At 38.9% G+C, this 25,806-nt stretch overlaps 2 protein-coding genes across 7 annotated transcripts in view; both read right to left on the bottom strand.

Annotated features, from left to right (window-relative positions):
* shg (E-cadherin shotgun) overlaps positions 1-10,406 on the bottom strand; it is a 307,163-nt gene extending 296,757 nt beyond the window's left edge. For all 5 annotated transcript variants that reach the window (XM_069505790.1, XM_069505792.1, XM_069505791.1 and 2 more), the window contains exon 1: positions 9,919-10,406. In XM_069505790.1, coding sequence (XP_069361891.1) covers positions 9,919-9,991 — 73 coding nt within the window. In that variant the 5' untranslated portion in view covers positions 9,992-10,406. The remainder of the gene's footprint in view (positions 1-9,918) is intronic.
* A 446-nt stretch (positions 10,407-10,852) lies between these two features.
* LOC117992516 (spondin-2-like) lies at positions 10,853-21,895 on the bottom strand. Of its 2 annotated transcripts, XM_034980226.2 has the most exons (10): positions 21,680-21,895; positions 19,740-19,918; positions 19,035-19,249; positions 17,868-18,071; positions 17,040-17,246; positions 16,149-16,409; positions 15,477-15,645; positions 14,310-14,367; positions 13,654-13,807; positions 10,853-11,039 (listed from the first exon to the last, which is right to left on the bottom strand). In XM_034980226.2, coding segments are annotated over exons 1-10 (1,554 nt in total). In that variant the 5' UTR covers positions 21,682-21,895; the 3' UTR covers positions 10,853-10,934. The 2 variants fall into 2 exon arrangements, with proteins under 2 accessions (XP_034836117.1, XP_069361818.1); XM_069505717.1 differs by lacking the exons at positions 19,740-19,918; positions 21,680-21,895 and adding an exon at positions 19,570-19,710.
* Between the last annotated feature and the right edge of the window lie 3,911 nt (positions 21,896-25,806).

The raw sequence follows: 25,806 nt of genomic DNA, 5'->3' as shown, positions 1-25,806 counted from the left end.
TTTACTTTGACTTAACCTAATATAATTTTTTTAAATTATTTACATAGTTCTCTGCTCATTGTGAGAGGAGACATGTGCTCAGTAGTCGGCCGGCGATGGGTCCATGGGGGTGGATGAACATGATGATGATGTTATTTATTTACTTATATATATGGAGATAAATTGCTACTTAAAATAATGAATTTCTACAAACGAGGTTAATATGACAAACAAGGCCTTCAAAATCACTGATTTTCTATAAGACAAAGACTGAAGAATCGACAAAAGGTAATTTGATCACTCCAGTATCATGACAGCCGCTGTCAAGCTAAGTAGGGCATCTAATGGAAATCCTATGTAGCTTTGTGGGAAGACTGGGGTAGGGCGGTGTGTGATACACGCAGACTATTTTTTCAGAGGAGACGATCTATTTAATATATTATACGTGGTAAGAGAGAAACGCAATTCTTTACTTCACTCTGTAATTGATGACTCTATTTGTGCAGAAAACACTATCGTGAGGAAACCGAGAGTTCTCTAGGAAACATTTTGAGGAAACCTGCGTGCCTGAGAATTCTCCATAATGTTCTTAAAAGGTGTATAAAATCTGCCAATCTGCACGTGGCCAGCGCGATGGAAAAGGCTCATACACTTTTCTCTTTTCATTCTGAGATGAGAGCCATTCTTAGTAGTGTGCCGGCGATTGGTTGAGTGCACTGATGATGGCCAGCCGGTTTCGGAATCGTTCAATGGTAGTCTACGTCTCCTGAGGATGCTCCGGTGTCGCTCTCGGAGTGAAAGGTGCGTAGAGTGGCGTTTTAGAATTTAGAGGAAGTGTTGTGACCGTAATAAATCGGTTGAGTAGGCCCAAAAAAGAAACAAACGAAGTAGCAGATACGCTTTCCGATTCAACTATAGTAGGTAGGTAGGTACCTATTTGGTAACTAACTTACTATGAATGGAACAAATGGCTTTTAAATGCGGGTAGCCTGGTGTTTTTTTTCTAAATGGTTTAATTAGTTTTATGGAGTTTTTGCGATTGAGAAGTACAAAGTGCAAAGTAGTGTAATCTGTAAACCGGTTAACTTATAAGCCGCAAACCACATCGGGAATGGAAATGACATCTTAGACACAGGTAATCTAGTTAGGAGATCCAACACCCGCGGAAATGGCCAAGAGAGTTTTTCTGGTTTAGTTTAAGTAGGTAACTAGATACCTGATTCAAAAATATTTGTGTGGTTTTTTAGAAGTTTATGTGCACAACTAGCTTATGCTCGCGACTTTGTCCGCGTGAACTACACAAATTTCAAACCCCTATTTCACCCCCTTAAGGGTTGAATTTTCAAAAATCCTTTCTTAGCGGAAACCTACGTCATAATAGCTGTCTGGATGCCAAATTTCAGCCCGATCCGTCCAGTAGTTTGAGCTGTGCGTTCACAAATCAGTCAGTCAGTCAGTCACCTTTTCCTTTTAAAGATAAAATATAAACTTAAACTTACTTACAAAGCCAAAAGCTAACTTTAAACTGTTGTATGGTAATTTGCAGAGCAATGTCGTCGCCTAACGTTATTACTGCCATCACGGTAACAATGTTAAAAATATCATTTTACAAACTAGCTATTAGATTTTCCCGTTCACTCGGTATCCCATTACATTTTATAGCATTGAGGTCGTTGAAAGCAAGAAAAACACAAGGCACTAGACATAAGGAACTGAGTGTACACGATTTATACGCAAGTGCCTCTGTCACAACAACTTTCCTCTTGAATTTCCTAGTGCTGGTAACATTATCTCCACCATTTAAACATAGGCACATTTAATAATATTAATGTAGGTAGGTATAGTCTGCGACAGGTTGAGATAGCAATAGGGGTATGAGACGAAGGGGACGCCCTGCCCGCACGTCACCCGCGCTCGCCCGCACCGGGTTAGTGCGGGGGCAGTGCGGATGTGCGGGCATCTCGACCTGTCGCGGACTATAGGTGTTTCTAGCGAAAGAAACTAACTAACTAGCCTTCAGAAACTTTAAATAATAACCACAACTGACACTTTCATCTAAAGCTAGTACAAATGAGTTTATGCCTAATTCGATTATCAACAACTGTCTCTGCACTTGCAATGTAATTTTATATCTTATTAGCGGTACACGTAGGTACGTCCAATTTCGATTGAACTAGATTACGTAAGCGGACCTAATTATTGAGCTTGATCATCAAATGGATAATTACTGCCAAATTAAAACCGGCCGAATTCGAAATTCATCAAAATTGGACAAGCTAGCGTGTCTGTAATCACGAAACTATTGTTAGATGTAGTGTAGCTATTCTTCCATACTTTCTAGTACCTAGTTTTTGAGTTATCTCCAAAAAAAACGCGGGTATTTTCAAATATTAATGTTTCTAAAAAATATCGCAGAACCAATTTTTTTTAAAAACACAGTGTTTCTAATTGTCATGTTTTATTGGAGATAATTCACAAAAACTACGCTAGGCCGCGATTACATATTTTGTAAGTTTTACTCACGTAAGTAGGTAGCTTACGTAATTAATTGACAGCAAATTTACTAATAGGTAAAGAGTGTTTACAGTAAATTTGTCGTAAGTTAATCATGTTAGCTACTTACGTGATTAAAAGTTACTGATGTATCCGCGGCCTAAGATTTAGTACGACTTCGGACATCTGGAAAGCGTTGACAGATTTCGAGCATCGAAAATGCACGAAATCTATCAACGTTATCGAACTAGGTAAACTCGTACTAAATTAATTGTATGGGTCTCTCACTATTACCATAAGTAGACCAGAATCTCTTGAAAAATACGGAAATGAAATTACAAAGTTAGCAACACTGTACCTACTCTATGTACATAGTACTCTGTAGTGAATATTGTTACTCAATGTCATAGTGACAATTATTTGTTTTTTTTAAATACACACATTTCGTGATTATGCCGAAAATTTGCCTATCTATTTGCCATGAGATTCTGGTCTTACTTTAAAAACAGATCTCGAAAATTAAATACCAAGAAAACTAAAACCACGCCTACCCTAGCTATAGCATGCACAATCGGCGCGCTACTTCTGTTATCACTTTATCGATAACAAGCGCCCTGCCGACGTTGTTCAGCATTATTGGCCGCGCGAATACTACTAACTTCTCAAGAATTTCCACACCCAGCGTGTAATGCTACCTCACGATATAATGTTCCGTACCCGGAAGGTACCAACGAGACCCTATTACTAAGCCTATGCTGTCCGTTCGTCCATCCGTCTGTCAGCGGGCTGTATTTCGTGAACCGTAATAGACAGAGTTGAAATTTTCACAGAATGCCTTATTTCTATTGATTGCCGCTATGGCAACAAAAAATAAAATAATTGAAATGGCTGCCGTGAAAATTAAAAAAAAATTATAAGTATTTCTTGTACGATGTCACGGATCTCTTCGTGTGCGAGTCCGTCTCCCACTTGGCCGATTTTTTTTATATAGATATGATAACAAGTTACCTCTGGACTGCGATAAGTGACGATGAATTCAGATAAAAGCGGGCTTACTTGGAAAGGATAACTACTATGGCTGTATAATAAAATCATAATATGAATAGTTTAGTTATGATTTTATTTAAACTTCGGCTTACTTAAACCGATTTAAGATAGTCCCCAAATTAAGTTAAGAAAGACAGGAAAATTGATTTTTTTACCGTACCGATTTTTAGGAACGCTAAAGCTACGGCAACACCTGCGCGTCATAAACGCGGGATGCGGGACGCGATGCGGGAGCGTCAACGACGCGAATCTATTACGTGCAGATTGTATAGGTGTGTAGGTGGTTGCGTTACGTAGGTGTGCTTGGCGCCATTAAAATATATCGTGAGATGCGACCGCCGCGCGGCTGAAGTTCCCGCTTTGTAGTTGTTTTGGTTGCGCAGGTTTAGGTGATGCCTTAGTAAATAAGGCATCACCTCCTGAGACAGACGTTCCGCCTAGCAACTAAGCCTTAGTTGCTAGGAACCGGCTCTTGGCGTCTGCGGTAGGTTGGTAATTAGTCACGACCGAAGCATCCACACAGTAAGCACACACACTGTACCGGTAACAATTTGGAAATAATAAATGCTCTGTTACTGGGAACAGAACCCAGGACCTGACTTCTAAAACCACAGCGTCAGAGAGTTTTTAATTGGCCTTGCAGTTAGCCATAACTCAACTGACTGCATGGAGGAATTTTCATACAATTCGCAAGTTTAGTAAAATAGCTTCGCCGGGACCGCAGTCGGTGTCGCGTGACGTCACCGCATTGGCAGCCGTATTACAGAAGCCATAGCGATCGCCGGCGCAGGCAAATGAACCTCCACACAATGTACCATACATTGCCACTTCAATTTAACGCCTTTTAAACTCGTAGCAAGTAAAAAGCGTATTGTACACCGGACTGTACTAAATTACCAGTAGTAGTTACGTTTTTACATTATCTGCAGTGGAGGTGAGTGCAAGGAGAATAAATTAAGGCTAATGAATGACTTATTGTGTGAGGGACAGGAAATTATTATTGGACCGGTCGAGTTACATTACACGTACTGAAGGCTTAGTACGACCACACGACATCTCAAAAACGTTTTACATCCTTGGACCCCCGCTATCCGTAGGTATACTTTAGTATTAATACTTTCTTTATATACATACCTAGCTGTAAGTACATATATATACTCAAAATGAGACGTTGCTTGTAGAGTGTAGTTAATTAACGGTGTCGTATAAGCTGCGGAATCTAAATGTATGAAAAGAAAAGCTGACTGACTGACTGATCTATCAACGCACAGCCCAAACTACTAGACGGATCGGGCTGAAATTTGATATATTATGATATGATCTTAGTGTGCGGGATATTCATCCGGCATAGGTTGTTAATATATATTAGGAAGAGAGTTGGGCCAAGCACACTGCCTTGAGGCACACCATATTCGATATTGTCTTCCTTACTTATATGGGAACCAATTTTAACATATTGACTGCGATTTGTAAGGTAATCCTTAAACAGGTTATGAACGTTACCCCTGACTCCGATGGCTTCCAACCGATCCAAAAGAATGGGGACAGACACGGTGTCAAATGCTTTTGACAGATCAAGGAAAATGCCAACGGTTTTTTGCTTTGCTTCAATATTTTTGGTAATCTGACTGGTAAGCTCGATAACAGCGTCCTCAGTTGATTTTCCTTGTCTAAAGCCAAATTGTTGTTCTGAGATGATATTTAGTTTATTCAGGTACATGATTAGGCGATTGTTCAAGATCTTTTCAAAGATCTTAGAGATTGAAGTTAAAACTGAGATAGGCCGATAATTCGTGACTTGGTCCCTGTCACCACTCTTATAGATCGGGTGGACCACAGCTTTCTTAAGTACAGAAGGAAAAGATCCTTGTGTAATACATAAATTAAAAACGTGTTTAAAGATGGGAACAAGAATGTCGCGAGTTTGTTTTAAAATTGAAACAGATATTCCATCCCAACCCTTAGCGCAGTTGTTGCGAAGACTCGTTATGGTATTGTTTATTTCCGCAGCATCTGTCTCATTGAGGACCCAATAATAAAGTTCAAAAGTTTGCTACTAAACGTAAAACTTCGCATTTTAACGAACCAAACCCGGTTAACTGCAGATGAGATAATGCGTACGTTAATTTATCCCCTCAGAATATCTGTATTCTGAGTTTATCCCATATTCTAGATGTAAGACAATATGGTCCAAAGCAAAACTATAAAATGAAACTCGCTAGAATTTCTACTTTAAAACCACAGGTCTTAGATTAATTTTACTGATGTTATAACGTTGCTTCAATAATCGAAATCTATAAACGTTATCGAGCTGTGCGAACTCATACTAAGTGATATTATTAATAATAACGTTCGAGTAGGTACTTAGGTGTGTGTTAAAGAATTCGAAGAAATAAAGTGTTAGCTGCTCTGCTCTGTTACGTAATATTTCGACTATTGAATAGGTCGTTATTGTGAGTAATTTCAAACGTATTATTAATAAAAACGTGAGACATGCAACAGTTTTATCCTGAATCGGCAAATTTAATGTGTTTTTCGTGTAATATTGGTTTACTTTTAACGGTTCGTGTAATGAGTTTGCATTTAAAATATAACAATCTACTGAAATCTACTAAGTAATTAAGTAACTAGGTAGCTTTCAATTTCTTCGTCTTCGTAGGTATAAAGACAAATATTTTTTGGACACTTTGATCTTAGATTTGGAGTTGTTTGTAAAAATTCTAGAAAATAGAGTTATCCAAAAGTGGAGTACATAGCTAGGGTAGGATCTGCCTACCCTGAAGTAGGGTTTAGTAGATTTATCTAGTTATATACAGGCAGATCGTAATACAAAATAAGCATTTTGCTATTTCAAGTAGGGTAAGCAATGCTTTTATACTTAGCTATGACCTGCACGCTACTGTATCTGCTGTAGGTATCAGCATGTATCTAATGTTAGACATGCCCATCATCATGCACGCATCTTCTGCTGGCTATACCTACTACAACCTTGACCTTTTCGAGAGCGCACCACCAAACACGGTCCGTCCGCCTTCCTCATCCACCCGCTTCTCGCCACCTTCTTGAAGGTATCGGTCCAGCGCATCGTCCTGGAGGACGTCCGCGTCCTACATTGCACTTATGGTTACTAAGGAGCCACATTGGCAAAGCATATGGGGTTGGCCACATCAGTGTCCTTTCGGTGATGTGACCACCCTGCTTTACCATTACGGCCTCGGATCGTGCTTACTATTATTAAGTACTTAAGTACCTACTTATTTCACTCTTTTGAGAGCTTGAAATACCTACCTGCCCAATTTCATGATCTAGGTAAACGGGAAGTACTCTATAGGTTTGCTTACAACAGACAGACAACAATCCTATAAGGGTTCGTTTTTCCTCTTGAGGTTCGGAACCCAAAAAAGGAATATTAGTCACGTTAACTGTTAACATGACTAATTTTCCCCTTTCCCCTCTAACTAAGCGTGAATATTGTTCTAGTAGGCACAAAAATATAGTGCAATTAGAACTTCAGAGCCGTCGACCTCTCGGTTTTCTCCTTGACCGTTGAGCTATTAAGGTTTAAATAACGATCAGTAATAGGTTTGAAACATTTCTAAGCTAAGAACAAAGTAGGGGGTATTAATACCGTAGCCACAGTATAGCGATCGTAGTTATTGAACAGCGAGTCAGTTACTTGGGAACAAGTTCGGTTTGCAAGTCTGAGCCGGTTGTTCTTAATATGGCTTAGAGCCTTTGAGCAAACTAAGCCGTAATAGACAGTTCTGTATAGGGCTGCGCCCTGCCGGCTGCCACCGATACTGTTGAAAATTTTGTTTTACATAAATCATTAGAACAAATACTTCTAGAAATAGCCCTATTGTGACTTTTACTGTTAAAGCGTCTTCTAGATAAAAGCGTCCCATCTTAGGTCTCATCATCACTTTCCATCAGGTGCGATTGTGGTCAAGTGTTTGTTCACTTACAACTTAATTAAGTAGAAGAAGAATGACCAGTTAAACTAACTAGAAAATAATAAAATATATAATAAGCGATGTTAGTTTATCACTTAACTATTCAGATTTGAAATCTCAGTGAGAGACAACCCTAACCAAAGGCCAAAAAAGTTAATGTTACGCCTACATGTAACACGATAAGGGTTGACATGTGCGCAGGGATCCCGTTTATGATGATAATCCCTAATTTGAATAATTCATACACCTAGTTAATTAATAATACTTAATAAGGTATTGAACAGTAGTAATAAAATGAAGTGATTTTTTGTATAGCGGTAGTTTATGGGGCTAGAATTCATTATTAAAAGAATAATTTTAAAAAATCATGATTTATATTAATTTTTAAAATAGTTAATTATTGACGTCACGCTGTACGGAACAAGGCGTAAACGACAAATATTTTTCAATTTTTAACATAAAATATATTTTCCCACAGTTCCCCCATTTTATGTAAAAAAAAAAAAATGTCGTTTACGGATTGTGGCCTTCCGTAGAGCGTGATGTTCATGCTAAAAATAAATAAAAATCATGGTTTTTTTTAAATTTAACTTTAATAATGAATTAGCCCTAAACTACCGCTATTCCAATAATCACGTAATTTTTTTTACTACAGTCCAAGACCCTATTAGTTTCAAAAAATCGTTTACTTGTGTCATGGCTTGGACCTTTATGGCTCAGTTTCTCATTCATCGTCATCATCAACAAGTTATATCTAGCCGACTCAATACATACAAATATGATGAGAATAGCATTTTATGTTTTAATCTCGCGATCACTGAGTTTAGATATTTACACAAGTGAAGTTGATTAAGTACCTACCTACCAAGTACCTAGTTGGTCCATCTATACCTATACTAATATTATAAATTCGAAAGTTTGCTTGTTTGTCCTTCCTTTACGCCCTAACTAAGCCAACCAATCGACTTGATTTTTAGCATAGAGACAGTTGAAAGCACGGAGAGTATAGGTAGACCAGAATCTCATGAAAAATACGGAAATGAAATTCCAAAGATTGCAACACTGTACTCTGTGAATATACTATGTAGGTACCTACCTACATAGTAGATAGTGTACATTGTGGGCAATTATTAATATTCACCACAGTGCAGAGTTGGCACTATGTACCTAAATAGGATATTCCATTGATGTTGGAAGGGGATATTCAGTATTCACAGAGTACCTAGTAGGTAGGTACAATGTTGCTAACTTTGGAATTTCATTTCATGTGATTCTGGTCGACAAATGGTAGGTATAACAAACGACTACTTTTTATCCCGGAAAATCAATGAGTTCTCACGGGATTTTGAAAAAACTAAATCCACGAGGCTAGTAAATAAATAATTTTAGACTGTACACATAGGTATATAAATATATATATAGGAACCTACAATACATAATTTAATACCTTACGCAGTATATTATATTCTGAATCATTGTTTACCTTCAAAAGACAATTTACGTTGGTACCTACCTACCTAGTTATCGTACCTAACCTATTGTGCGCTATACTAAGTAGGTACATTCAATTCAAATCGTAATCACACAGGTGAATCATGGTCCATGGATACAAGTTAGCCCGATCTCACGTGGGAAGTTATGTTGGTGGCATTGCTTTGCCGGTATGGTCGTAGCTGGCACCTAACTAGCCACGACCGAAACCTCTTATCAGACCAGAGAGTAATTTAGAAATTATATTTTAACTAGGTAGGTACCTACCTATGGGAATTAGGGATGAAATAATATTGTGTTCATGTTCACTCGAAATTTACTACCGGATTGCAGCAAAATCAAATAGATGTGTGTCATGTAACATCTAGGAGGATTTTGACTTATTTTTGGTAGGTACCTACTAATAGTTGAATGAACTGACTGACAACTCTCAAAATAAAGAAAAATAGGTACATTCTAATAAATCAAACATTCCTAAGTATGTAGTAGGTACCTACTCATATATATGTATAATTTATCTAGGTAATGTTCCTATGAGCTTTATATTCATAATTTTGGACGTTTTGTTCGAAAGTGTCATCCTTTAGTTGCCTATGTATGTCGAGCATTAGTGCTCTTACCTTATAGGTACCTATAACATTATTTTACGATAACATTGTTGTTATCTTGTTGTTGGTCTACCTACAGACATCTGATTAAGTAAGTAACGACAAATTACACCTACAGGTAGGTGAGTAGGTCTAGAAAATACCACGATAAAAATAAATGATTCACATTATTTCACGTTTCGAAAATATGACGTCACGCTACAATGAATGGTTAAAAAATTCTAGTTTCCGAGAAGTGAAGGCGAACAATGGGCCATAGAACAAAGCGCACCACACAACCGCTTGTCGTGGTTGCGCGGGCACAGGGCACAGGTAAAGAAAGTCATCAACATAGCCGTTTTGCCCACCTTTCGTATACTGCGCGGACGCCACAGCAACCAAGATCGCGGCGAGCAGGCCCCGCTCTCCCCCTCGCACCATTTTCTTAATTCAACCGAAGAATTACGATTTTGAGCACGTCACTAGAGTAAAAACTTGTCACAAGCAAACGAGCACACACGGAGTCTTGTATTAACACAAATCACGCACACTATCACATAATAAGAACGCACATCCATTTGAAAAATGTTCGTTTTATCCGATAAAGGTAACCGCTTCGCACGACTCGTGGGACGAAGCATGCAGGTAAAACGAGTAAGCCTATTAAGTTACAATAACTTAAAAGTTTAAAACTACTTATTTAGGTCGATCCTAGTCAATTAAACACTACGCGTCGGGTAAAACGCGGCAGTTCTGCACAATTTTATGTTTGGAAACTTTACATATTTTCGTAAAACAATTTCCAAGTTGGGAACGATTACGGGCGTAATGCACAACACGACCGCCCGACGCATCGTTCGCGGCAGACTGGCGTGAAGTGAGCGAACAATCAACAAGTTGCGCTCGCTCGCGAGGCGGGCCGTTCTCGTTGGAGCATGCGCCATCCGCTTCTATGTTCATACTAGACTCGTACAATACAAAGTTGATTTTGCCGCGTCTTCCTCCTTTGACTTTGAAACTTTGAAACCGGTATTTTTCGCGCAAAAAAACAAGAAGTCGGGATCTCTCCAGTTACCCACCGTGAATCTGGTCTCAGTCCCACTGTATCTATGCACTACAAGTTGAGAACCTATGTATACGTGTAGGACCATCCAACCTGTTTCTAGTAGAGTTCGTAATAAGTAGACCCTTCTCTAAGTAGGGACTGGGGTAATTGTTAGGATGGTGACATAGAGTAGGATGTAGGTGCCGTGGGGCCTTGTAATTTGGAGGATAAAATAAAAATAAAAACTTCCTGAATGTTCTAAGTTCATTTTACTTTTGACTTAAATTCAAATGTAGGTACCTACTTACATAATAGTAATAAATGTATAGCTGTAAGTTTTTAAACACAATTTACGAAACATTCTTGAAACTCAGTCAGACCGCCAAAGTAACTTTGCCGGCAAACTTCTGGACTTGCCTCCACATCCACTTGTGAATATAAGTTCTGAAAATAAAGTTCTAAAATGTAAACAGCTGTGCATGTGCATGCAAATGTTCCTTAGCTCTTTAAGATTATTTCCCCCCATCTATAGTTACCTACCCAGGATGCTTTATGCTTCGACATGTCACAAAGTAACCTCGAGACAACCTCCCTGCCGCAGAGGTGAGCACTGTGGTCTTATTAGTGGGAAGTCCCGGGTTCGATTCCTGGCAGGGGAAATTTGGAATTTTATAGTTTCTAAATTGTCTCTGGTCTGGCCTAGGGAGATGAAACTTTTCACATATCTAATGCGTCGTATAAGTCCCGCAAATTGCAAATGCGCGTGGCCGCCACTTTAGTGATGTCAGCACTAGACTGAAGTTTCGAGCTGATGGTATATTTTTATTTCGGCTGACGTCAAAATGGCGTCATTTCGATGTTAATGAAACATGGTTCCAGCGCAATAGCAATTTGCGGGACTTATACGGACTACTGGACGGATCGGGCTTGGCATGCAGATAGCTACTATGACGTAGGCATGCGCTAAGAAAGGATTTTGGAAAATTCAACCCGTAAGGAGGTAAAATAGGGGTTTAAAATTTGTGTAGTCCACGCGAACGTAGTCGCGAGCGTAAGCTAGTATAATGGTTATAGATATACCTCCCACCTACTTGTTTTATGCTTATTCAGCAAACCGAACCCTTTGTTCTATTACAATTTCGAAGAAATCGATGCAAATTCATTGGCTAATAAGATAAGAGATCAGATTCATCAAAAGGGCTTTGTTTTGAAGAACCTTCGCAGAATTTTATTGTTATTTAATTCTTAATTCTAACACGATTTCGCTTTCAAGCTGGTGCTTCAGTTTTTCCAATAATTGACATTTTACCCGATCCAGTTGACTTTTTAATGCTGTTTACTTAGTTTAAAGAAGTTTGTCACCTTGAAATAAATAATTAAATCGGGCCTTAGTATTGATTTGTCTTTATTGTTTGGTATGTTAAGTTCTACAGTTTCAGTGTCATGCCCAACCTAATTGTTGTACATAAACCACATACCACCACCTAATAGCCGGACACCCCCTATCACCAAGCTTAGGCATTTGCTTTGCATAAAAGTCGACCCACGCCCGTTCGGTACCCTCATTCCGCACACTGTCTTGGTTACGTGACTTTTGAGTCAACCAATCACAACAAAGCATTCGCCCCTGTCACATTTTCAGAGACGTGCTACCTAAGCATGTCTCTGCACATTTTACGATTTTGTTTCATGTAAAACCTTGTATATGAGTACTCTCGAGGTTGAATTCTCTGTGACACAAACTAAATTAATTTGAACTCATTAAAATCGAAGCTGTAGAAATGGCTTTTTAATTGGATGGGTTGTGTGGCCTAGTTGCTAGGTGCAGCGACTACAACGCCTAAAGTCAATTGTGGGTAACTGGATGGGAGGACTTATATATTGGATATTATTACATATTAAATTACATATAAAATACAGATAAAAAACAAGTAATAATTAAGTAGACCTAGGTCTAGTAGACGTATGAATTGGCAACCCCTGCACTAGTAAACACTGTATTACAGTGGGTTGCCTTCTCCATTTCTAAAAACTTAATTTAACTTCTAATTTTGTGCGCTAAGGTTGGACATGTTATACCGGTGTCTATTACAAGTGATAGTGGTGTGCATGTATGCGAGTGCGTGTTAGCGTGTGTTAAGGTGTGTATGTGTGTGTGTTTGTGTGGGTGCGTGTGTGTGTATGTGTATGTGTATTATTTGTTGTTTATATTAGCTAGTTTGTTTCAATCATATTATTTTAATCAGAAGATCCTCAGTTTCGTTATAATTTAGAGCATTGAGATATTTTATTAATTGCGTTTTCAGTTTATTATATGCTCTGCCTTTGGCCTTTATTATCCGTCCATCATCCCTGAAGGTTTATTATCTTCGCCAAGGAAACATCGGAACATTTTCTGCGTCACGATGTTACGCTATCTTGAACTATCCGCGACTAGGGCAGAGCTACTGTGACTATGTGAAGAGGTGGACCAAGTATTTTGTTGATTTGATCGGCTCAAAGTACCCGCCCGCCTACCTATTATCACTAACGGCTGATAATAATGATCAAAATAATATAATAATTATTCGTCTAATAGCGTTCTTCTAAATCTACTAGCGAACGCCCACGTCTTCGCCCCCGTGGGAATTTTGATAAATCCGGTCTTATTACTTGTCTATATTGTAAAGGGAATGCCTGTGGAAAATTTTAGCTGTCAAGTCAAGAACCGATTAGCAAAAATTTTCTTTTACTTAATATAGAAAGTTTGTGAGATGGTCCCATAAATATTCATTTTAGAACCAACTCTACTCACGGTAATCACTTGACACACATCACATCAGGTGACCCACCTGCTCGTTTGCTCGCTATATCTATTTAAAAAAAACTCTTTAATCCTGATGCTACAAGGTAGCACTCCTAAACCGTGAGGATTCAGGAGCTGTTGATGGTAAAATTTATATTTAGAAGATATGCTCAAATGAAAGTTATTCCACTAAACTCGTAGCCTGTAAAATAAGCTTAGAATAATAAGTATGGTTATGGTTATGCTAGAAAAAGAACGAAGACTTTGACTTACTTTCTTTACCAAGCCTCTAGTCCTGATTTGAGTACCAGGTCCGCAAGTACCAGCGTCTGGCACACATTGTGACCATTCAGTCCATTCACCGATTACGCAATCAATTCTGGTTCTGACTTTCAATGGCTGAAGAAGCGGCTCTTCAATGTCCTTTCTATAACAAAGTGTCATCATCATTATCATGATCAACCCATCGTTGGCTCACTACAGAGCACGTGTCTCGTCTCGGAGTGAGAAGGGTTTCGGCCATATAGTCGAGCACGCTGGCCATATGCTGATTGGTAGACTTCACACACCTTTGAGAACATTATGGAGCACTCTCAGGCATGCAGGTTTCCTCACGATGCTTTCCTTCACCGTTGAAGCAAGTGATATAAAATAACTTACAATTTTCACAGATGATGTATTTCTGTTGCCGCTATAACAACAAATTGTAAATAACAGAATAAAATCAATATTTAAGGGGGGGGGGGGGGGGGGGGATTCCTCCGCAACAAACATGTTCGTTTTTATAAATTTAGCCGGTTTTCCCAAGTGACTCGATAACGTCTAGCAGAAAAAAATCTTAACTTGACGTAGGTTTCCTTACGTTTGAAGTTTTACCCTTCAGTATAATGAGATTAGAGATAAGTCTAATGAATAAATGTAATACTTACTCGAGGTTTTCAGCTTGGTCCTCTTGTTCCTGATCGCCCACAATATTTGTACCCTCCTCTGGAAAAGATCGGAAATGTTTTAATCTATTGAATCGATCAGTTGAATAAAACCTTTTTGGGGTCTTTAGCAGATGTTATACGGAGATAAGATTTTGCGGTCTCCCTATTGATACACGGAGGTTTAGCTAATAGCATTACAAAGCTTCAAGCCACACCTAAAGACTTGGTAATGTTAATGGGGTACAAATAATGTGAAGAAATTTAAATTCTTCAGGCGTTATCTTATCCTACCATCCTACTTCCTACTAATATTATAAATGTGAAAGTGTGGATGTTTGGATGTTTAGTTCTTTGGATGTTTATTACTCAATCACGCAAAAACGGCTGAACGGATTTGGATGAAATTCGGAATGGAGATAGATTATAATCTAATGCCCTGGATTAAGACATAGGCTACTTTTTATCCCGGAAAAACAAAGTGCTAATTCCACGTGGACGAAGTCGCGGGCATCAGCTAGTGAAAAAATAAATCAGTTTTATTTATGCTGTTAGCTGGCTATTACCATGACTGTCTTGGTTACCACCTAACCTACCATAATATCATAATATGTGCATATGGCTAAGACTCTTATAATGTTTAATCGTTGCTCGATATGTGTGTCTGTATTTGTAGCATGCTAGAGCATTAGTAGCCTTGTCGGATAAAATGAAATACTGAGATGCTTCACTGGCTGAGAGACTCAAAATTCTTAACCCCCAAACTCCAACCCTAGAAAAGTGCTACTCTTGCCTATCTTATGCTACTTAGCGCCATTCTGGTTTACAAATCGCCCAACTAATACGGACCTTCCAGCACCTACCTACAATAGTACAGACCTGAAATAGTTATTAAACTTAAAACTAGCAAAAGACGTGGATTTTACGTATTTTGGAAGACCCTTTATTAAATAATCACTGAGAAATAATTTATTTTTGATGCGGTCAAATACCCAATTGGTTGGTTCCAAATATACTATTCCCGAAGCAAGAGCAAGAATACACCATCTTCGCTGATAACTGTTTTACCATAATATGATGACCACTTTCGAACTCTAAAGTAATCAAGTACTGCTTATAAGCAGCACTTTATGAGACGCCTGGTTACTAAAACCTCATCCAAGTTCTTACCTTCCTCACAATTATCATTCAACGGATAAACCTCAAGTCTTCTCACATTAAGATAGGCGAACGGCTTCAAGTCGTTTAGGTTCATCTGATAAAATGGTGACTGCTTGTCAAAGGAGCCAAATGCCACTCTGCTTACCGCATCCACTGGGGTTGTGACCGAAGTTGGTGACTGTAAGAAGATTTTTCCCATTGTATTCCAGCGGATACTGGGCAAATAATCTGATGAATTTTCGAAAGAAAAAAAATCTAGAGTTTTGAACTTAAAAAAGCTTCAAAAAAGTGAAATCCTAACTGTGCAAATCACTCATCGACCATCGTATAAGCAATTCCAAGAATAAGATACATTTCATGTCCTTTTCGACACATAATCCTTAAATGATCACACTTTTTGAAGTGTTTTGTTTAGGCGCGTTGGGAGATTTTGGTATGGGCAAAAACTTTAAGCTCGCCTAACTGACATGCTAATTGTATTAGATTTTAAAATTTACACACACAAGTGTCAAGTATACTTTCGATAGTCGCATTACTTCGGAGTACCTACCTCCTAACAGCGTTTAATTTTTTTTATAGTTTCAAGTTTATAATTGTGTCGGCAGTCCCCAAAGTGACTGCTTTTATCAAATATTTATTTTTACCTTTTGGTCAATACATAAATTTTAATAAACCTCTTACCTCATATGATATACCATCCCTTACACCTGCGTCCCAAGGATACAACGGTATCGTACCTTCTTCCAGCCAACCCAGTTTCGTACAAAGTTCAAATCTCGTGACACCCAAGAACCAATCTGGGGACGGCTTTATGGCTATTACCACTGAGACCATGTGGTGGATCCTGTCCACCCTAAAAATTGAGTCTGATGGCTCCGACATGTATGGGTGACGACGTCTTTTACCTCTTATAAGCGTCCGTGTACCATTGTCTGTTGACATCTGTAAATCAAAACTTATTAATCTATTCTCATCGATATAAATGACAAGATATGGTCAAGCGAACAAAATTTTTCACGGTTTTGGGACCAAATAAATCAGCACTATCTCTTAGATACTAATGAACGACCCGTTTGAAATCCAGACGTCACTGAGGTTGCATTGGTGTTAAAGCACCACTGAGTCGGTGCCATTTTGTATGTTCAATAGCCCTGTCCATACGAAGTAATATATAAGTCAATAATGTCTATTCTACTTTAATTTGGTACTGAGATAAGAGCTGACTTGCGCGGACTATCATCGAGTTTTCAGAGTAGGTACGTTGAAATTCAAGATGGTTAATACTTAATAATGATTAGTGAAGATGGAAATGTTCGTAGATAGCAATATCACTGACCCGTACGATCCATTTCTATTGTGCAAATTTCGAAGTCACTTGCCTATAATTTTGCTAGCGAAATGGTATAATAGGCCTGTTCCTTCGACCAATTAAAATACCCTGATTTAAACTAATCTGACATCTTAGCCGGGGCGTCTACATTTTCAATGAGTTCTCTGTATATACCTTCATTTAATACCGGATTTAATATCCGTTGAGATTCGAGAATTATTTAGTGCCTGATAATACGTTACCGCATTGATGATTTCTCTCTCCAACTCTGCGACGCTAGCCGTTTCAGCTAACATCTTCAAACCAGGACTTGCGTTGTCACCTGGCTGCCACAGAGTAAAACCAAAAGCATGGGAAGCACCGATTAAATTGCTGTACTCGTTTTCATCAGGCTTTGTTGGATATTGCTGAGGGTGTAGCATTCTCGACCATTGGCCTCTGAATGTGACCTAAAATTTGCAAATTTTTTACAAAACGTTCATTTGAAATAGCTTTTGAGATATTTTACTCGAGAAGGCTCTTTAAATTTGTAAATTGTAAATATTGGTGGATATGAGTTCTCTCTTTTTTTGTAAACCAATTCTACTTACGTACGTACTACGTACTTTAGTGTTATAAAAAATTATACCTTCTACAAAACTTGCACGCGGAACTTCTATGATACAAAATCATTACCAATATGAGTATGTTTGAGCCTCCTCTGTCATTTGCTACACGTCTGAACAACAATACGTCATCCATGCACCAAAACCATTATGATTTAGGCTAGTACTTGTTATACTGTTAATTTGTCACGACCTTTCTTGCGCAGTGGTAAGCGCTGTGGTCTTATTAGTAGAAGGCCCCGGGGTTTGGATTTTTATAAACAGCCGTAGCTAGTTACCACCCTATCGGTAAGCCGTGCCGCAAAGCGTTCCGGTATGATGCCGTGTAGAAACCAAAGGGATATGGGTTTAATGAAAACTGCCGTACCCCTCCAGGTTTGCCTGTTCCCATCTTAGACTGCATAATCACGTACCACCAGGTGAGATTGCAGTCAAGGGCTAACTTGTATGTGAATTTTAAAAAACCTCATATCTCGCTTCGCTGCACAAGCCACAGTACTCCATCGGAGTTGTCGGCAACTGGTCTAATGGTTTGCTATCATCCTTCTTCAGCACTAACGTCAAGTCGTCTCCAGTGTACCATATTTCCTCATTCTCAGCCACCATCGCTCGGAGACGAACCGTCTGATCTCTGTTACGAAGATTTTCCTTAGGAGAGACCCAGTGTATCTGAAAAATAATTTTGGCTGTTATTAACCTACCTATGTATCTTTATTTTGATAAGTCACATAGGTACAGTATTTAAAGTTAGGGATTATTATGGTTTTGCAATATCATATTTTCTTCACTTCCATCATCCCTTAATATAAATGCGAAAGTGTGTTTGTTTGTTGATTTGTCCTTCAATGACGTCGCAAGGGTGCAACGGATTGACGTGATTTTTCGCATGGGTATAGATAAAGACCTGGAGAGACTAGTTTTATCCCGAAAAATCAAAGAGTTCCAACGGGATTTTTAAAAACCTAAATCCACTCATCAGCTAGTCTTTTTCATAAAAGACACGCATGGCAATGTTCCTTCAGTTTCTCTTTAGAAAAGTTGGTACTGAATGTACCGCTGATACCTATAGAAAGTGAATTAAAAATCGGTCAACTGCGAGTTGGACTTGAACACGAAGAGTTCCGTACCATCGATACAAGAAATAACACACTTTAATTATTTTTAATTTTCATGGCGATCATTTTTAAATTCATATTATTTATTGTTATAGCGGCAATAGAAATACGCATTCTATGAAAATTTGAAGTTTCTACCTTTACTTCTCTAATCTGTGTTTCTACCTATTACGGTTCACGAGATACAGCCCGCTGACAGACGGACGTGACGGACCGACATCGAAGTATTACTTAGGGTCCCGTTGGCACCCTTCGGGTACGGAAACCTAAAAATGCAAAAAAACTCGGTAGTCACTCTTCAGTCAGAGGACTCCAGTTAAAGCCTTACCTAAGTCTTCTAAAATGAATTTAAGGTATAGTCCGCGACAGGTTGAAATGACAATCGGAATATGAGGCGGGGGGACGCCCCGCACACCCGCATATCACCCGCCCTTGCCCGCACTGGGTAAGCGCGGGGGCTGTATCCCTCCCCGATTGCTATCTCGACATGTTGCGTACTTAATCTTCCCTAACTTACCTCTACTCGAAATTTTTCAGAATTATCGGAATTTTCAACAGTGTTGTAGCACCTTTCACTGTATCTAGCCTGACTGTTGCTGTCCAGGGTCTTAAGGCTACCCACGTCGATCGACCGGTGGTCAAAGTCAAAGGTGTTGTTCTCTAAAGATGCATCCTCGACCGTGATCATGAACCACCTGAACGGGCGTATTCGGTCGATGGATTCCAGAATTACTAGAAAGTGACGTCATATTAATGTGATGGGTACATAATGCGGCTAATTCTGTTTTGTTGCGGCTAGTTTAGGGATAGTTGTTGGGCCCCAAGGTGTTGAAATGGCGACCTCGCACCTGAAGACGCAGTGTTGGAAGACCATCTACTATACTAGGTGAAGAAAAGACATCAAACAAGTCGCAAGCAGCCGCTGGATTCAGGTGGCGCAAGGCCGTCGCGTGTGAAAATCCCTACAAGAGACCTTAGTCTATCAGTGGTCTGGTTTATCAGTTGACTATTATGATGATAATGTGTATAAGTAATAGGGAAACTTCACTTACTGATATAGGTCTGGCCCGGTCCATAAATGCTCGAGTTCTTTGTATTGATTGTTATACGGTAATAGCCCTTATTTTCGCTTGGCGTCATCACTTAAGCTTGGCGTGGTGTCTGGTCACACACCCCTGGCAGTCCCGAAGTCAAAGATAGCTAATAGGGAAACTTCACTTACTGATATAGGTCTGGCCCAGTCCATAAATGCTCGAGTTCTTTGTATCGATTGTTATACGGTAATAACCCTTATTTTCGCTTGGCGTCAACACTTTTGCTTGGCGCGGAGTCTGGTCACACACCCCTGGCAGTCCCGATGTAAAAGACACGGCGACCAGTAATAATATGAGCTTTATGTACCTGCATAATAGGGAGAAATATTCTTAGCGAAGAAGATAGTCGTAAAGTTCAGGGACAAATCTAGTGGAAAATCGCGCGTGACTCTTCGGTATTTTGTCTGTGCAGACATGGCTTTAGAGATAACTTTATTTAATATTAGGGATATAATATTTATATTAGTGGTGGATTTATTTAATGCTTATAGTGTTTTATCTGAACTTCAAGAAAATTTCTTAATCATTTTAATACATGAATCAAAAATGGCGGAACCGGCAGAATTCGAACCTACGCCGGCGCCCTGCTCCCCTTAGTATCGTGCCCGGAGTGCCTTTGTCCACTAGGCCACGTTTCACTTAAAATTCTGAAAGTGTACCAAAGGTGTGACGCGGGTTCGAATCCTGCCGTATCCGCAATATTTGATCTGTATTTAAATTTTAAAATGATTTAGTGGTAGAATCACTTGAATGGTACCTACGCGATGGCAACAGCTCGGATTCTATGCGCACTTCACGTGTAAATAAAAAAACAAAACATGAGGCTGCATGTCGTACTAACTACTATGATATGGTGTTGATGAAAGAGATTAAAAATTAAAATTAAACGAATTGAAGCGCCTGCAAAAATTATAATAGTAATTTTACATAACTACAAAATAAAGGAATTATTTCCTGCTATAAAATAGAGTTAATGTTATTAGCGAAGCCCAGTACTGGCTTATATTTTAGATTTCTAATTAGGATAACAGTGCAATAGTAACGAGAAATATAGAATGCCAAGTACACTCATTGTATTAATATGCAACTATCATTTATAATCTGTAGTATCTATTAATTTTGTTATTATCACTTTTGTGTGGTTGTTTAGCGGTCAGGCTTCGACTAAGTATAATAATATTTGCTCTAATAGAAATAAGTGTACAGTTATAACTTATAATTACATATAACAACTGTCAAATCACCAGACACGAAATAGATACAAATGATAATTTCATTAAAATTATAAATTTCAGATTTTCAGAAATCCTTTCTTAGCAGATTTCTACGTCATAATAGATCTCTGCATGCCTTCAGCCCGATCTTTCCAGTAGCTGAGCTGTGCATTGATAAATCAGTAAGTCGGTCAGTCACTCACTCACTCAATCAGTCAGTCAGCTTTTCCTTTTATGTATTTTGAAGAAGATGTGTAATAGGCTTATAATATTGAGCGATCGTCATAACGAATTAGTTAAATTAAAATCACAATTTCAGTAGCAAAATAATTAAAAACTTCCATGACTAAACCTAAGGTAGAAAGTAGTAAGTAGTAGGAAGTAGGTACCTACTTATCGTTCACGAGAAAATGTAATAAACAGACTCTAAAAAATGTAATAAAGAATTTTCTTTGTAGCTTGAAACCTGAAGTAATAGCAATTAAATAGAAATAGCCATTGGTTTTTATTTCAAAGACACCGGCGGAAAATATCCTACAGTTCAGAGCATACAGAGCTATAAACTTCACAACAAACTAAACTATTAGATAACTGCTGCTGCTTTAACGGTGAAGGAAAACATCGTGAGGAAACCTGCATACCTGAGAGTTCTCCATAATGTTCTCAAAGGTGTGTGAAGTCTACCAATCCGCACATAGCCAGCGGTGGTAGAATATGACAAAAACCCTTCTCTCTGAGAGGAGACATGAGCTCTATAGTACCCACTGAAAAATGCGTTGTTATAGGTACTTGTTAAGCTTGCTGCTAGTCACTAGTGCAATCAACATAAGGGAGAAATTTGAATGAATACTCACATTGTATTTATATATAGCCGGGGTTTGTAAACACATCAACAAAATATGTAGACGTTTTAGATTAGATCACAAACTGGAGCACACAAATAAGCTTTCTATGTTCAAAATTTTTAATAGAATCTTCAAATATAAACACGTTAGTGCAATCTTAGGTACTAGAATGTGCAGATTGAATTCGGCTGAATCTATTAGGTTAACCTAGCGTCAACCAAACTGTGTTCGTTGAATAAGAAGGAACGTCCGTTTGGATGGATGCCAAGTCGGTCCGCTCCAGAAAAGAATTAGGCACGCTTCACATTAGATGGAAAGCTGTAGAACCCACTCGTACCTATCACACCTTTTATCAAAGGCAAAAGTAAGTACATTCCGATCAAGTAGATAGAGCGAGAAAACCGTTGTAGAACCTTTATCGATAATTTGAATTTTTAATGAATTTCATTAACGGTATTCGGTCCAAAAAGAAGTAGATTCACAATATGCACACAATAATATGATCTGCCCAGTCCCATTTAAGCAAAGCGGCTGCAAGCCCAACTTCAACTACTTACTCCCATTTTGAAACGTATATCTAGTAGAATTCCTTATAATCAATCAACCTGTTTGCGTCCACTGCTGGATCTAGGCCTTCCCAAGAGCGCGCCACCACACATGATCCTCTGCCTTCCTCATCCACCCATCTCCCCGCTACATTCTTAAGGTCGTAAGTCCAGCGGGTTGGAGGTTGCGCTGCGCTTGCAGATACGCGGTCTCCACTCCAGAACACGTCTGCCCGAGCGGCCTACGGTTCTGCGGCAGACGTGGCCTGCCCACTGCCACATCAGAATTCCTTACGTGATCTGCTAATTCAAATATGCTGCGATTGATAGGACTTTAACCAACCTTGAGCTAGGACTATTGAGAGTCCCTCATGGTCTAAGTGTGTGCACCATAACTTTAAGATTTAAGTTCAAAGGAAAGTCACCCTTCAGCTTTTCTAAACTTCCTCCAGATTTCTGTGTGCTTTGTAATCTCTACCGATATTTAGAAAGAAAGATACAATTAATGTAAGAACAAAGTACAATTTATGTAACATTTTCATCTGTGACACCACCCCAAATGGGTGTACAGCTCAGCACTATGTTAGCACGCATAGGATACAGGAAGCTGATTTTCAGCTGTGAGGCTGTGACCCGGGGTGAAATTTGTTACTGTCAGTGTGACAAGACCACATGGCAAAGTGTTTTCAACTTCTCTAATTGTTATAACCTACATCCAGAGAGTTTTATTCCATAACCACAGTATTAGAGGAACGATTAAAATGAATTTAGTTAGAAATATATTGAAGTCTTCCAATCCGCACATGACCAGGACTATGACCAAACCCCTTCTCATTCTGAGAGGAGACCCGTTCCCAATAGTGGCCTGGCGCGGCTACGATTAGTGACGATTATGATGATTCAATATTATTTTTGTTTGCGGTGAGGGTTTCCGACGCATGGGTATAGTTTATGACCTGCTCTCCTAACATGCGCACCACGAGAAAATTTTGTCTACGCATTTACTCGTCTTATTTGTATGAAAAAACACGAGATAATGCGTAGACAAAATTTTCTCGCGGGGCGCATGTTAGGCCAGCTGGAGTGGGAAATAGGCTACTTTTTATCCCGGAAAATCAAAGAGTTCCCACGAGATTTATAAAAACCTAAATCCACGCGTACGAAGTCGCGGGCATCAGCTAGTACTTATAATATTACGTTGTGAAACATTAGTGCAACACACGCAGGGTTTTCAATAATAAAACATAGCTCTAACTAATCTAATATATCAGTGTGTACCTGGCTTAAGCATCTAATAATGCATGAAGCTTCTGAAATTAACTTCCGGAATGCATTAACGGGACTATAATTGTGAATGCATATTTAATAAGGAATCTGTTCGCACTCTATCTCAGATTGTAATCATGTTGCCGTAACGGATTCCGACATTATGTATAATATGAATCCTAATCATCAAAATACCATCTGCAAATAAATCTGTGGGAACATCTCAAATTGACTGACTGATCTCTCAACGCACAACTCCATCCATACTTCCATACTAATGTTATAAATGAGAAACTATGTCTCTCTATCTATCTGTCTGTCTTTCTGTCTGTCTGTCTGTATGTCTGTCTGTCTGTTAGCCTTTCACGGTCCATCTGTTCAACCGATTTTGATGAAATTTAGTACAGAGATAGCTTGCATGTCGGGTGTCCTTCATCCATCATGTGTCCTTCACATATGCTACCTACTTTTTATCCTGGAAAATCAAAGAGTTCCCACGAGTTTTCTAAATACCTACCTAAATTCACGCGGACGAAGTCGCGAGCATCAGCTAGTAATTTATAAACACTGGACATGAAATTATTGGGCGAGATATCTTTTCCGAAAGCTCACACGAGCGGAATCAAGGAATTATAATCTAATGCTCACAGAGAGATAATTTTATTTGCCATACCGAAAACATATTCGACCTTAATTTCTATCAGATTGCCCAATAAATAAATCTTTATGTATGTCTGCCGTCTGCCGACCTGTTTCGGTCGGTTTCCGTTTACTAGGTATAACTGAATAAGAAAATACATATTAAGTATACTATATTTTATTCTAAGTCTGTCGATAGGCGACCGTGGAATATTAGTACAGGCATATTTCACGACAGTTAATAAACTGTAGGTCGATTTCTTAAATCCTGTATCAATCATTATTACAATCTCAATTGTTGTGATTGGCTGAATTTGTGCGATTCTTGTTGTAACAATGCTTTGTAGCCTATAGTGAACGAGCGTCAACCAATCAGAGGTGATTGCGATCCTGACATTGTAGCTGTCATTCTACCGCGCAATCGAGCAGCTGGTAACAAAACATTGAGGCTTCGTCAAATATGTTACAGTACGCGGCAGAAAATAATGTACATCGACCTAGAATGACATTTCGGCTTTGTAGAGCGTTGTCTCTGTCACTCATACCTATGTGACGTTTTGTCGGTCTCAATGACAGAGACAGTGCTCTACAAAACCGATACCTCTTTCTACAGGTCGATGTACCTACATTATATTCTGCCGCGTAATGTACCTACCTACATTTGACGCTAGGCTATGAAACGACTAAGTATCTTTGATTTCAACCACCACGAAACCCTGTCGCTAGCCCGGTGCGGGATAGCGCGGATGACGTGCGGCTATGCGGGGCGTCCTCCCACCTCATACCCCGATTGCCATGTCGACCTGTCGTGAAATATATATCGTCTAATGACCACAACCACATCATTTGGGTAACCTTTGAACATTGACTTATTATCGTAGGTAAATGAAAACCTAGTTCAAAGGCAGTGCTTTGAACTAGGTTTCCATTTAGGTAATTTAATACGTCGTTATTTTTGTTAGTTTCATTATATAAAATTTCACGACATATCTATTACCTTATTTATAATTCTGTGGTAGGTACATATCCTCCTTCTTTTACACAAAACAAAAATATCAGAGTATTCATTATTGATAAGAATCGCTTCTATTCATTTGAAAGGTTAAATATACACGCGGGCACGTGTACTCGGGGGTGGCGTTATCTTAATAAAATACCTATTGATAGACGATAAACATCCCTATTCTTACTAGAAGTAGGTGGCACAACCTACGATGTCTTACATATAAAAACTAGCTGATGTCCATGACTTTGTCCGAGTGGATATAGGCTTTTAAAATCCCGTGGGAACTCTGATTTTTCGAGATAAAAGTATATCCATGCAAAAAATCACGCTGATCCGTTGCTCCGTTTCGGCGTGATTAAAGGACAAACTAACAAACCAACAAACCTACCTTCACATTTATAATAATACTAGTTTATGCTCTGGACTTCGTCCGCGAGGACTACATAGATTTCAATCCCCTATTTTACTCCCTTAACGGTTGAATTTTCAAAAATCCTTTGTTAGCGGATGCCTACGTCATAATAGCATGCATGACAAATTTCAGACCAATCCGTCCAGTTGTTTCAGCTATGCGTTGATAGATCAGTCAGTCACCTTTTCCTTGTATATAATATATTTAAGAAGAAGAATATTTGGTAGTCGGTTTGTCTGTTCGTTACCTATAGGTACGTTTGCTTTGC

The sequence above is a fragment of the Maniola hyperantus genome, chromosome 21 (genome assembly GCF_902806685.2).
Source record: "Maniola hyperantus chromosome 21, iAphHyp1.2, whole genome shotgun sequence".
Taxonomy (NCBI): Eukaryota; Metazoa; Arthropoda; class Insecta; order Lepidoptera; family Nymphalidae; genus Maniola; species Maniola hyperantus.
This window is presented reverse-complemented; position numbering and strand designations above follow the sequence as displayed.

Bases quoted from the DNA above. Each gene is read 5' to 3' on its own strand.
- LOC117992516 (XM_034980226.2), bottom strand. The intron at 19,250-19,739 runs GTAAGTGAAGTT...GTCACTTTCTAG, and splicing joins ACTGGGCCAGACCTATATCA to TAATTCTGGAATCCATCGAC. The intron at 16,410-17,039 runs GTAACGTATTAT...TTTGATTTACAG, and splicing joins AGAGAGAAATCATCAATGCG to ATGTCAACAGACAATGGTAC.